The 14019-nt window shown below is 58.2% G+C and overlaps 1 protein-coding gene across 5 annotated transcripts in view; it reads left to right on the forward strand.

Moving 5' to 3' along the window:
* Positions 1-14019, forward strand: part of UNC13A (unc-13 homolog A) — a 59579-nt gene that overhangs the window by 13867 nt on the left and 31693 nt on the right. For all 5 annotated transcript variants that reach the window (XM_086698664.1, XM_086698668.1, XM_086698666.1 and 2 more), the window contains exons 6-12: positions 535-608; positions 2359-2413; positions 4301-4336; positions 6788-6995; positions 9765-10319; positions 10581-10689; positions 12482-12528. In XM_086698664.1, the coding sequence (XP_086554790.1) occupies positions 535-608; positions 2359-2413; positions 4301-4336; positions 6788-6995; positions 9765-10319; positions 10581-10689; positions 12482-12528 (1084 nt within the window). The remainder of the gene's footprint in view (positions 1-534; positions 609-2358; positions 2414-4300; positions 4337-6787; positions 6996-9764; positions 10320-10580; positions 10690-12481; positions 12529-14019) is intronic.

Below are 14019 nucleotides of genomic sequence, written 5' to 3' on the forward strand. Positions count from 1 at the left end.
CGCCCTTCGTTCTGAAGATGAAGTTTCCTCTCTCCAGAAGAGAGAGTTTCGCAGGTGCAGCGAGGCAGCGGGCCATGTGTCTGCCGTGCGCAGAGCACGTCCCAGGCCCTCTAGGTCACCAGCAGGCAGCCAGTTGCTTCTTGACCCATGGGGCTTGGGTCTGAGCTGTCCTGGGCTGGTCCTTGGTGAGCTGGGGATACGAGGAGAGACAGAGGCAGAGAGACGTGTGGAGATAAACAGAGACAGAGACACAGAGAAGCTCCTCTTGCTTTCTTGGACCCAGCTCAGTCATCTCCGTACCATCTTTCCGAGGACCCGTGGCTTCCCCACCTTTGTGACGCCACGAGCTTCTCCTCGGCCACCCACCGTTCATTCCCAAGGCGGCCTGGGGCGGGGAGGGATGGGAGCTTGCCCTGTTCTCCCTTCCTCTTCCTCCACCCCCTTGAGACCAGGCCCTAGGCCTGCAGGGTGCACTGGGTGGAGGCTGAGGGGCAGGGCGGGCTTCCAGACTCACAGCCTGGGCTCCGCTTCCAGACATCCCTGAGGAGGAAGCGCGCTACTGGGCCAAGAAGCTGGAGCAGCTGAACGCCATGCGGGACCAGGATGAGGTGAGCGTTGGAGGGGGCGGGGCGGGGGGACGACTCTGTTCTTCTTGTGTCTGTCTCTCTGTCTCCCCACGTCCTCGTCTCTCTCCACTGGTCTCCCCACGTCTGTGTCCCTAACTGGACTAAATCGGCGATTCGTTTGGTCCCGTCTCAAAGCAAGGATGGCATTGAGGGGCATACAGTCCCCCAACGACCAACTGATTTCAATCGGCTCAAGTCCTGCCCTTGCCAGACGCCCTCGAGGAGACACAGGGGCCCTGCGGCAGTTCGTACCTCCGCTTTCCGCCCCACACCCCTCAACTCCTTGGGTTTCTTCAAAGTCCTCCTTCCCCTACTAGCTCTGTACCCGTGTTGTTTCTTTAGTTTTTAATTAAAAAGATTTTTTTGAAAGTTTATGTATTTTGAGAGAGAGAGAGAGAGAGAGAGAGTAGGGGAGGGGCAGAGAGAGATTAGGGAAGGGGCAGAGAGAGAGGGAGAGAGTAGGGGAGGGGCAGAGAGAGAGGGAGAGAGTAGGGAAGGGGCAGAGAGAGAGAGAGTAGGGGAGGGGCAGAAAGTAGGGGAAGGGCAGAGAGACAGAGCGTAGGGGAGGGGCAGAGAGAGAGAGAGTAGGGGAGGGGCAGAAAGAAAGAGAGAGTAGGGGAGGGGCAGAGAGGGAGAGAGAGAGAGAGTAGGGAAGGGGCAGAGAGAGAGGGAGAGAGTAGGGGAGGGGCAGAGAGAGAGAGAGAGTAGGGGAGGGGCAGAGAGAAAGAGAGAGAGTAGGGAAGGGGCAGAGAGAGAGGGAGAGAGTAGGGGAGGGGCAGAGAGAGAGTAGGGGAGGGGCAGAGAGAGAGAGTGTAGGGGAGGGGCAGAGAGAGAGAGAGAGTAGGGAAGGGGCAGAGAGAGAGGGAGAGAGTAGGGGAGGGGCAGAGAGAGAGTAGGGGAGGGGCAGAGAGTAGGGGAAGGGCAGAGAGACAGAGCGTAGGGGAGGGGCAGAGAGAGAGAGAGTAGGGGAGGGGCAGAGAGAGTAGGGGAGAGGCAGAGAGAGAGTAGGGAAGGGGCAGAGAGAGAGAGTAGGGGAGGGGCAGAGAGAGAGTAGGGAAGGGGCAGAGAAAGAGAGCGTAGGGGAGGGGCAGAGAGAGAGAGAGAGAGATGGAGCCTCCCAAGCAGGTTCTGCACTGTCAGCGCAGAGCCCGACGCGGGGCTCGATCTCACAAACCGCGAGATCGTGACCTGAGCCGAAGCCGGACGCGTGCCCGTCAGAGCCACCCAGGCGCCCCTGCCCCCCTGTTCTTCCGTGACATTCCCCGTCTTCTTCGTGGCTCTGCGTCATCACCGCGCAAAGAGCCACTGAGGTCCAGAAGAACAGCCTTCCGAAGGCGAAGGCGAGGAAGAAACCGCAGGCAAGACCAGAGCTCTGTCCCGCGGGAGGTGGAGCCCAAAACGGGCGACACTCACAAGTTAACCGTTTTTGTCCAGCCTCATGTCTCGTCTTCTTCTTTATTCTGCTCCCTGCCTCGGTTGCCCCCACGTCTATTTGTTCCTTTCTCTCATCCGTGTTTCTTTTTGCTGTCGCGTCTCTGTTTCTTGCTCTGTGTGTGTGTGTGTGTGTGTGTGTGTGTCTTTCTCTGTGGACATCTGTATCCTCCTCCTGCAGATGGAGGGGATTTGGGAAGCCGCGGGCGGGGGTCAGAATGGAACAGAGCAGAGGGCCATCTTGGTCCCCTGGCTCCTGTCCCTTCCTGAGAGGCACCCTCTCTCCTTCCCTCCCTCTCAGTATTCGTTCCAAGATGAACAAGACAAGCCTCTCCCCGTCCCCAGCAACCAGTGTTGTAAGTATCTCTCGAGTCCTCCCTGGGCATCAGCTGAACCCTCGTCCCTCCCCCACCCGGGGCTGTCCTGTGTCACGGGCCACTCCCCTCCAGAGGACAGGTCCTAAGAACGCACGATGCCTGCTCACAGTGCAGTGGAAAGAAAAGACCTGGGACCCGAATGTGAGTCCTGCCTTGCTGTGTGGTCGCAGGCCTGCCGGTGTCCCCCTCGGATCCACAGAGCCCCTCTCTGTGAAAGAGGGCGTGACAGTGTCTTCAACCCTGAGGCCTGTTGGAAGGACGCAGAGGAGTCCTTCTAGAGACTTGAAAAACCCTTGGCAGACCCTTTCGTGTCACTCGCCGGACCCTGGATGAGGGCCTATAACTCGTTGAACAAACCTCCGCGGGGCCCACGCAGACCTCCCCCGCCCCCACCCCAGCAGCCCAGTCAGACGGTGTAGACAGACAACCCTGTTAACACAGGGTGCACGAACGATGGATGAAGGCTTTTTCACTCGCCCATTTTCTGAGGCAGAGAAACCGAGGCCCAAGAAGAGACGCCACTTGCCCAAGGCCACACACCCAGCCGGAGGCAGAGCTAGGACTTGAACTCAGGTCTGCGGGGCTCCCAAGTTTGCTTCTCTTTCCACTGCACCGCATCTGTTGATGGCAATGACAGTCCCGTGCCTCTGACGCCTGCCCCTCCGTCGAGGCTGAAGTCTGCAGGGGGGGTTATCCTCCTTGGCCTTACAGAGACTCAGAGGCACCCAGGCCGGTCGCGCCTGGGCCAAGGAGATGTCTCTCTCCTAAAAGTGCCCTCCGAGTCCTCTGGAGTGGGGAGAAAGGGACAAATCATGCAGTCTCAGGGCAGAACCCCACCCGTGGCACTTTGGGCCCCCCCACCTTTCAACCTCTTTCTCCTTCTCCATCCTGCTCCCCCTTCCCCCTTTCGGCCCCCCCCCAGTCTCCCCTGTATGCGTTGTCGACCCCCCATATGCCCAGGATGGTAACCACAAAGTGGAGGGGCTGGGGGGGGGGACTGCACTTGGGGGACCTCATTTCTTGGGGCTGCTATCGAGAAACCCTTTGACTTCCCTACCTGGGGAGGGGTCATCACCGCCCTGAGGAAATTACAACCCCCCACCCTGGTGGCGAACGGGGTCACTGAAGGGGTGGGGTGGGGACAGCATCAGGCAGGAGCAGACAGGTGACTCCTGGACAGGTGGACTGAAGGAAGGGGTGGGTTCAGTTTGGGAACGGAGACTTACCTTACCCCTCAGCCTTTACCTCCAAGTTCTCTTGGGAACAGTTTGTCGCCTCCGTTTCACGGAGGAGGCAGCCAGGTGTCAGGACTCTGGCCCGAGGCATTTTTCCCAAGATGCCCGGGGTGGGGGTGGGGGGGGGCGCTGGGGTTGAGGGGATGGGGGGAAATGTGGTTCTCTCCCCGGTCCTGATGCTCAGAAGCTGTGTGACTTTAGGCTGCTCACTCTACCTCTCTGAGCCCTATGCCTTCACCTGTCAAACGACCAGAATTATTAAACCCCACCCAATGGCGGGTGGGGGGGGGTGGTGGTATTTCGAAGTGTAGGATTTCCAGTCCAGGGTTTCTTTCCTTGTTTGCCGGAAGGGGGAGGGCAGGGGTGATAAAACCCTGGGCCCGAAGGTCCCCTTGATTACTTCCTGGCTGAGACTGTGGCCTCTTTGAAGGATGCGGTTACCCCACCTTGATGACCGAAGGCAGCACAAATGTCAGGGGGGTTAGAGTGATATTCTGAGACGCTCGGGGCAGGAGGGGATCGAGGTCCTGGGGTGGGAGGAGAAGAAGGGGAAAATGAAGAGGATGGGGGTCCCCCCCCCGTGCCGCCCCCGCCTGCTCCCTTTTATTATCTCTGTCCCTTCTCTTTGTAGGCAACTGGAATTATTTTGGCTGGGGTGAACAGCAGAGTAAGTACTCAGCTTGATGTTCTGGGAGGCCACGGGGAGGTGGGGGCCTTGGCAACCCTGAGGCCCCCCTGCCCGACCGCCGGGGAATCGGGGAGCCGGTGGCGGGGGGGCCTGAGGACTCATAAGACCCCGCCTGTGCCCTCCTGTCCCTGACCATTAAGGTCTGTCTCGAGGGTCCTGCTCTGCTCGCTCGGGGTGGAGGGATTCCGCCGGGAGGAGTGGGCATTTCGACCAGAGACCTGTCTGTCTCCAGCTGGGCACTGTGACCCCTTCCCCCCTGTTCCCCGTGTATAACGTCATCTCCTCTCCTGTGACTCCTTCCTGTCTTTTGTCTCCCCACCTTCCTCCTCTGCCGGGAAATGGGCCCCAGTGTCACCCAGAGGGGGGTAGGTATGGGGGGGAGAGGGTCTTTGAGAGAGCAGCCGGGCAGGGAACCCCGGGCACGGATCACTCCAGAGACCTCAGCTCCCAAAGCCCCCTGCCATCTTCCTCCAATTTAACCCCCGGGGGAAGGAGACCAGCCCTCCCCTCCCCCAACACCTGGGTGCCCATTTATCTCCCCAAGGAATAGCTCCCTTTCCTCCATGTCTTGCCCCTTCCAGAAAAATCCAGGCTTATGGCCTGAACGTGAATCTCCCTCCTTCCCTTTACCCCACCAACTAGGAACGCCTCCACCAGTGCCCACAACCTGACGGCCAGACCCCGCGTCCCCCTTCCCTCCGGGACCAGGGGAAATGTTTACCGCTACTTTGATCCGGAACAATTTGTCAAAAACCCATTTAGCCAGAAAAGCCATTCGGCAAGCAAGAGGGCCCGGTACCAACCCGTTTGCCACAGACAAACGGCACGGTCGACAAACAGAGATATTTTTGGTTAAAACCAACGTGGCGAAAGCTGATCGCTGGGTCAAGAAGCACAAAGACAGTCGGGCCAGTGGGTTGAAACACAAGTGGCTGAAAATGCCTCTCTGGGCAAGCAGGCAATTCGGTCAAAAGCCATGTGGGAGGAAGCGGAGTCAGGGCGGAAGCAAAATAAAACAAAACCAAAAAACCCAAACCGATAGAAAGCAATTTGCCCCCCAAAACTGGACAATGTGTCTGGAAAAACAAACAAACAAACAAACACCGTTCGCCGACTACACCCGCAGCGTCAGGCAGTTTGGCTGGGAGCATCTTGGCCTGGTCCAGGACAGTTGGGCAGAAAGGATGCCGGTTTGGTTAGAGGCTCTACACCCAGAAAACTGGGTAGCGAACAAATGGGTCGAAGGAACAATTCGGTAAGGTTGACAACTCGTCCAGGATTCCACGGGGACACTCTGTCCGGATTTCAGATCCCCGGCTTCAGGCCTCCGTGGCCTCACAGTTATACCCTGATGCGTGTAGACCTGAGCCGTGGAAATTCACATCTGCCTCTGCCTAAAATGCCGGCACTGATGGCACCCAGCACATCAGATGGTGGCCGCTTACGACAGGGACAGGATAAAAAGCTCGTAGGTCACAGTGGCCCGAGTCAGATGAGAAACCAGGAGGCCAGAGTGACCTTGATGAGGCTGGCTTTGCTCGCTGAGAATGAATTCAAGGTTTCTCAAAAGGCAAACTAACTTAGGGAATGAATCCAAATAGGTGTTTACATGAAGGATGAACTTGATTTTTTTTAACGTTTGTTTATTATTGAGAGACAGAGAGAGACAGAGCACGAGCAGAGGAGGGGCCGAGAGATGGGGAGACACAGAATCCGAAGCAGCTCCAGGCTCTGAGCTGTCAGCACAGAGCCAGATGTGGGGCTCGAACCCACGCACCGTGAGATCATGACCTGAGCCACCCAGGCGCCCCCCCCCCCACCGTTCACCCCATTTAAAAAAAATGGACCTATTTGTCAAATACATAGAAACAGACACAATTAGCTGGGGGGGGGGGAGTTAGGAGATTAAAATAATAAGGCGAGAAAAATACACACACATCCGGAACACGAGCAAAGAAACCTAAAGGCATTAAAAAGGGGCAAATCACCCCCCTTGGCATTTAATACCACCGGTCAATTCACGCCCTGGGCCACCTAATCTGGGCCTTCATTTCTTTTCTCTTGCAGCCCATTTGTTTTCCAGGGTTGCCTTTTAAATAAATTGAGTCTCTACTGTCCTAATCACAATCTCGCATCCTTCGACGCTGTTCTTTTTTTTATCAAGGAAAACAAACCACACTAAAATGCCCTTTAGTGCTTATAAAACACTTGAAGTTCAGCACTCTGCCCTGTTCCATTCGGCCGTAGATTCTGGGTGCGCAATGGTCTTGCCTGACCCGAGATCCTGCATTCATTCTGGCAAAGATCCCTCTTCTTGGGTTAGCAGACAGCGAAGACTCCCTAAGTCTGAGAGACTGTGTTGGCCTCCATTGGACGCCCTCTCTCTCCCTCCCCTCCTCACCCTCTTCCCTCCCCTCCTCTCTCTTCCAGACGATGACCCTGACAGTGCGGTGGACGATCGCGACAGCGACTATCGCAGCGAGACAAGCAACAGCATCCCGCCACCCTATTACACCACATCCCAGCCCAATGCCTCAGTCCACCAGTACTCTGTCCGCCCACCACCCCTGGGCTCCCGGGAATCTTACAGTGACTCCGTGCACAGTTATGAGGAGTTCTCCGAGCCGCGGGCCCTCAGGTAGCCACGGTGTTCAGGAAGGGGATCCGTGTGCGTGCCTGCGCGTGTATCTGGCTCTGGGTCCCAGAGTGGAGAGGGGAGTAGAGGACCTGGGGGAGCTGGGCGTGGAGGTCAGCGGGTCCAGGAAGGCAGCATTCTTGTAGGGTAGTAGGGCCCTTTCTTTACGCTAAACCTGGTAAGAAGATCTCACGAGCTTGGTCAAAGGGGGTGTGCTTTGGCTGACCCCCCCCTTCCCGAGCGGTGCCCCCGAGACGTGGGGGTGCCTGGGCGCTCCCTTTAAGGGCGCTGGCGATTTAGGGAAGAGTCTCCCAGCAAGCGGCCGGCTGGTGGTCCTGGCGTGGTCCTGCCCTGATGGCCCGACTCTGTTTCTGACCGGCAGGCTCGGGCACAGTCCCTCGGGAGCTGCCCCTGCGCGCTCCGGCCTCTACCGCTACCCCCTCGAAAGTCGACTGGCCCTAGACCTGTCCGACAGGCGGGCCACGCCACTGCCCGGTGCGGGGCGCTGGTCTCCAAGCCTGTGAGGCTGAGGGTCGTGCCTGCCGCCGTCCTTCCGCGCCGACCCGGATCACCCAGCCCTGGTTGCCAAACAAAACCGCGACGCACGGGGTATTAGACGGGTCGCACGTTTGTAAAGCGCCTAGAGGGGCGTCCGAACGTGCCACGTAGTGACTGTTGTGTCGACAGCACAAACGATACCGTTTGGAGCTAACTGGGTGCCCCGTGGGTGCCCAGTGATTTGGGGTTGTGGGTCTTTTTCCGATCTACCTGCTCTCTCCAGAATCCGGTTCCCCCATTCAAGCCTCACTCCCATTCATTTGCATACCCAAGCTGGCTCAGGCTGAAGCGATTGTGGGAACAAAGTTTCAACCTGTCGGAAACAGCTGAGAGAGTCAGAGACCAAATATTAGTGAAAAGGAAAGGTCTGCCCTTGGAGAAAGAGAAAATGCCAGAAAGGGTTGGCTGGGAGAAGTCTGTCTACCGTGAGCATTCCTGGGACAGGATGGGGGGGGGGAGTCGGGGTAAGAGGAACCCTCTCCTCTTGTGCTTTGGTCAGGCTACACAGGAGTGAGGGGAGACCCTCCAGAAGCAGGGGGGAGGAGAGGATGTAGAGGTAGAAACAGCTTGCATTCCCCTGAGAGTGACTCGAGCCGCGCTCCCTGGCCATCCTGGCCGTGCTGCCTGGTGCTGGATGATCCGAGAGGCTGGGGACACCGAGCCGGACCCAGACATTCCATCCCACAAGCCAGGGCTTGGCTGGAAGGAGGGGCAGGGCGGGACACTCTAGCAGTGGGGAAGGGCAGGGAGGACTTCCCGGAGGAAGGTGCCTGGCAGCCCCAGAAGGATAAATGAGAAGTCCGAGGGAGAGAATTTCAGGCAGAGGAAACAGCTCAGCCACAGGCTGAGATCAGGTCCCAGATCATGATCAGGAAGGCCCTTGGGTGGCCAACTCAGGGGCGTGGGAGCCAGGGGGAGCATCTGAGGGGGGTGAGAGCTGTGTTAAGACTCAGTACGTCAGAGCCAGGATGGGAGGATGGCCCCAAAGACGAGCCTGGGGCAACTTAGGCGGCGCCTGAGGTCGTAGGTGGACACATCCAGGCCTATGCTGGGATTCCAGTCCTGGGCTGCCGCCCTCCCCAGGGACCCCAGAATGTGCCGGGATGGACTTCAGAGTTATTATTCACCAGCAGAGGGAGCTGGAAGTCCTTTCCAGCCAAATAATACTTGCTGATCCCTCACCTGTCCCCTGCCATCTACAAGGCGGGCCACTAAAAAGCAATCAACTAAATGCATAAACTAGCAACCAATGGCGAGAGGGAGAGACCCCCGTTTTGGCCCCTACAGCATCCCTGGAGCTGGCTGGGGAGAGGGGTCCCGGTCCTTGAGAGCAGAGGAAGTATTTAAGACAAGGAATGATGTTTGTTGAGTGACTGAGTGAATGATTAGAAGGGGGACGAGTGGTGGCCCATGCGTCATGCTGCCTGCCCTCAAGCAGGGCTAGGTGTTCCTTCCTAGTCATGTCCAGCATGACCCGGGGCACACCTAAGGACCCGACTTGGCGGGAGGGTGGGGGAAACTCACTCAAAGACGACATTTCAATGGGCACCAAAAGAGAGTCTGGAAGGGTGTTCCTGGAAGAGGGCACAGCAAGGGCAATGGCTCAGAGGTGGGCGCTGATGCAGGGGCTCTGGAGGAACAGTGAGAAAGCCAGTGTGGCCGGAGCAGGGGGGGAGAGATGGGAGCACGGAGGGAGATGAGGTGGGGAGGCTGGAGGGTTTGGGCCACCCTGGGGTGTAGGGCAGGGCCCAGATTTTATACCAAGGGCTCTAAGGAGCTACGGCAGGTTTTAGAACAGGGACGTAAGTGCCTGCGTTTATGATTTGAAAAAGCCCCTCTGTGGCTTCCATGGGAGGCGAGTGCTGTCGGGGACAGGAGGGGACGTTGGGGCAGCGTCTAGATTCGGGGACATCAGGAGCCATGGCCAGGTTCGAGCTGCAGAAGCACTAAATCTCCCAAGACTGGAGGTGAGGCACTGATTGGGGTCCCCAGCACATCGGAGGGGCCCAAGGACAGGAGTGGCGCCCGGCGGGTTCTCCAGGCCGAGGTTTCCCGGGTACCCGGGGCAAGGCCAGGTGCCCCGTAGGCACTCCTCCGCCAGTGCTGAGTGAATGACCGGGTGGTGGCGCCTGCGTGACGCGGGGGGGGGGGGGGGGGGGGGCGGGCGGTGGCTCGGGGGTGCCTCCGCGGCTGAGCCCTGGCTGGTCCCCACAGCCCCACCGGCAGCAGTCGCTACGCCTCCTCGGGGGAACTGAGCCAGGGCAGCTCGCAGCTGAGCGAGGACTTCGACCCGGACGAGCAGAGCCTGCAGGGCTCCGAGATAGAGGACGAGCGGGACCGGGACTCCTACCACTCGTGCCACAGCTCGGTCAGCTACCACAAGGACTCGCCGCGCTGGGACCAGGATGAGGAGGAGCTGGACGAGGAGCTGGACGAGGAGCTGGAGGACTTCCTGGAGGAGGAGGAGGAGGACGAGGAGCTGGAGGAGGAGGAGGAGCTGCCTGACGAGGAGGAGGAGCTGGAGGAGGAGGAGGAGGTGCCTGATGACATCCGGAGCTACGCCCAGCGGGAGGAGGTGGCCGTGGCTGAGCCCAAAGACTTCAAGCGTGTCAGCCTCCCACCGGCCGCAGCTGAGAAGGAGGATAGGCCTCCGGCCGGGCCTGCTGAGGCCCCCGACGTGGCCAAGGCGGCCCCTGGGCCAGCCGCACTGGAGGAGGTGCCCACAGCGGAGCGGGCCCCTGAGCCGGAGCCCCCCAAGTCTGAGGAGAGGTAATGGGAGGGGGCCAAGGGGCTGTCGCGCGGCCAAGTGGCGCTGTGATGGGGTCAGCATGGACCCGGGGAATGGAGGGGAGGGTGTCGCAGGGTCATGGCCGGGAAAGCGGAGGGGGCACTGAGGCCCGTCAGAGGGGCTACAGGTGGGTCACTGTGTCTCTGCAGGGCCAGAGAGGCCACGCAGGGCTTGACATCGCTCGGAGGGCGGAGGGTGAAGGGAGGGCCGGTCCTGGAGCCTCACGACGCCCCTTGCCTCAGTTTCAGGCGACGAGAAGATGAGGAAGGCCAGGAGGGTCAGGACTCCGTGTCCAGGGCCAAGGCCAACTGGCTTCGAGCCTTCAACAAAGTGCGGTTGCAGCTGCAGGAGGTGAGTGACAGCTGCAGCCCGATGCCCAGACCGCTGACACCTGCCGTGGCCCGCCAGTGGCCCGCCAGTGGACAGCGTGGCCACGCCCACTGCCCCCGGACACCCCCCCCCCCCCCCCCCCCCCCCCCGTCCACCACGGGCTTCGCTTCGCCTTCTTACATCCTGGTCTTTCTATGGCTCCGCCCACCCCAACCTGGCCCCACCCACACCTGCCCGCGTCCTGGCCTCACCGTTCCCGGCCCAGCCCCTGTACAACCTGACCCCTCTCTGGCCCTGTTTGCACCTTGACTTCATCTGTCTCCAGAAGGGCCCTTCCCTGGTCTCCCATGACCGCCTGCCCTCCCCCCCAACCAGCTGGCCCCACCAAGGCCCGGCCCAGCCTCCCTCGTGCCCACCTGGGATTTCTGAGGAGGGAGTAAGGAGAGGTGAGCTGAAACCTGGAGCCAGGTCACGGTTACAGCCATGTCAGAGTCAAGCTCATGGATAGGGATAGAGGTGAGGGAGAGGGAGAGAGGTCAGAGCGAGGGCAGCAGTCAGAGATCAGAGGTCTGGGTTAACACTGGGGTTAGGGAAAGGAATCAGTGCCTGGGATCACACTGGGTACCAGAGTCAGGGTTGGGGAAAGGTCTCAGGTCTGGTCAGTATCAGAGAAGGAATTAGGCGAAAGTATTAGCGTTAGGGTCACGCAGCAGGATTGAGGCCCCTCATTTCTCTCTTCAATTGCTCAAGCCACCCTAGGCTGGGGACAGAGCAGTGTCATTATCCAGGGGGACCATTATCCAGGGGGTGACGCTGGCAGTAGGATATCCTAAACAGACTCTCAAGGTCTTAGACCGTCAAATGTCAGAGCCACAGACGTTTCCAATCGAATGTCTTATGTTTTAAAATTGAAAAAAAAATTTTTGACTAAGTAATCCATTCGCATGGTTCTAAATGCAAAGGGTAGAAAAGAATATGCAGTGTCAGGTCTATAGAATAACTTTCGCTACGTCAGCAATTTGAATGAAAAATAAAAAACAACAGCGACTCTTTGGTGGAACTCGTAATATGGCAAAAACCAAATAAACGTGGGCAGGCTCTGTGGGTCTCGTAGAAGGGGCGTAAAACAAATCCAAGGTAATCAGGAAAACTCCCTGGAGGAGGTGACACTTAAGGAGAAGTGATATCCAAAATGCTTCAACGATATTTCAGGGGAGTGCTGGACCCTCCCCACCCTTCTCCCACCATGCCACCCTTTAGTTGCATAGGAGGTAAGGGTGTCAGCTCTGGGTCTACAATGAGATCTGAAGGATCAATGGAGACAATAAATTTCATATATTTAAAAAAAAAAAAAAGGATCAATGGAGGCTGATCGGGAGCAGTAGGTGGGAGGGCGTACGAGCAAGTGGCGCAGCTCAAGCAAAGGCCCTGGGGCACAAGACCAGATGAGCAGGTGAGGCCGGGAGAAGTTTAGAGAATGACAGAATCTTACGAGTGTTTAAACCAACCCCCGAGAAGCCCAGGACTATAGTGCACGGGCTCTTGTTGGAGATGATGCTAACACGTCCCCACGTTTGACGGACAAGGAGACCGAGTCCTACTGAGGTGGGTGGTAGAGAGGAGCTCTTCTCTCCCCATTTTACAGATTGGGCAAACTGAGGCCCAGAGAGAGCTTAAGGACACACAGTGAGGACTAGGACCCGGGCCTCCTGACTCCCGGCCCAAAGAGGAGACAAAAGCGGGTGTGGAACCTACCTTGCTCTGGGGAGAGGCTGCCACACTGACCGTGTCTGTCTGTCTGTCTGTCACGCAGGCCCGAGGAGAAGGAGAGATGTCCAAATCCCTGTGGTTCAAAGGCGGGTGAGTAACGGAGTCGTGGGGGAAGCAGGAAGCTTTGAATCCAGAGCTCGAGACTGCTTACACCATAGCGTCAGCCCAGGGAGGATAGCCAGCCGTTCCATGGAGACAGGGGACAGCTTGAGTGACAGATCGGGTGAAATAACGTAGCCACTAGCATAAGCATTCACCCCGGACAGAAGCCAGAGAGAGTCGCACATTGAATCCCCACAACACACCCACGGGAGGACCGCTACCCCTATTTTCCAGGTGGGGAAACTGAGTCCAGAGAGGTACGTGCCTTGCCCCAGACGCTCGCGTTATCCAAGATCACTTCCTCCTAGAGAAATAAGTATAAGAGAGAGGAGAAGCCTGTGTCCTGCAGCGTCCCTCTGCAATCCCGGGGTGAAGGTGTTGATCTGATTCCGTTTTTAAACATCCCAGATTATGGCTACGGTCGCTGGCTCTTTCTTTAATGGTGACCCTTTCTTTAATGACAGTTATTTGGGCGTCCGTGGAGCCTTTTGTCCTATCTAAGCGCTTACGCGGGCTTTTCTTCCTTCAGCGCCTGAGTGGAGAGGTTAGAAGATGTCAAAGATATTCTTAAACACTTACTTTTTATCTGTGGTTGTATTTATTTTGAGAGCGAGAGAGCGCGCAAGCGGGGAGGGGCGGAGAGAGAGGGGAGAGAGAGTCGCAAGCAGGCTCCGCGCTGTCAGCGCAGAGCCCAACGCGGGGCTTGAGCTCCAGAAGCCGTGAGATCATGACCTGAGCTGAAATCAAGGGTCCGGTGCTTAACCGACGGAGCCACTCAGGTGCCCCTGAAAGATACTTTTTCTGCGTTTATTTATTTTTGATAGACAGAGAGAGACAGAGCACAAGTGGGGGAGGGGCAGAGAGAGAAGGAGACACAGAATCGGAAGCAGGCTCCGGGCTCCGAGATGTCGGCACAGAGCCGGACGCGGGGCTCGAACCCACGCACGGCGAGATCGTGACCTGAGCCGAAGTCGGAGGCTTAACCGACGGAGCCACCCGGGCGCCCCTAAAAGATACTTTTAAAGTGCACTAATGTTTTCAAGTAGCAGCGGGAAGGGTGACTGCCTCTCCTTGTACGTCCTTTGCAAACAGAGGCGCGGAGACGGACGCTGTGACTCCCAGATGAGCCGGTGTCCTTGGGGGGAGCCCCGGAAGCTGGGACTGACACGGGGATGAACACGTGATCTATGGAGGACATGCCCTCGAGAGACGCGGGCGGGGGTCAGGCTGGGGAGCCAAGCCCCCTGAGCCAAGCCCAGGTGTATTTCGGGAGTCACCAGGCCTCTGCCTGATCCTCCAGGCAGCACTGGAACATGGATGGCACCCCGGGGCTTGTCCAGAGTCACTGGCTGCCAGGCATCTCTCTCCCTGGCCAGTGGGAACCTTCTGGAGAAGAGCCACGCCTGAACCCTCTTTGGGATGTGGGCCCCTCCCAGTAAGGTGAATCCGTAAAGGCCACGGTAGCATCTCCCACAAAGT

Source organism: Puma concolor, chromosome A2 (genome assembly GCF_028749965.1).
Source record: "Puma concolor isolate L17-30 chromosome A2, mPumCon1.1.hap2, whole genome shotgun sequence".
Classification (NCBI taxonomy): Eukaryota; Metazoa; Chordata; class Mammalia; order Carnivora; family Felidae; genus Puma; species Puma concolor.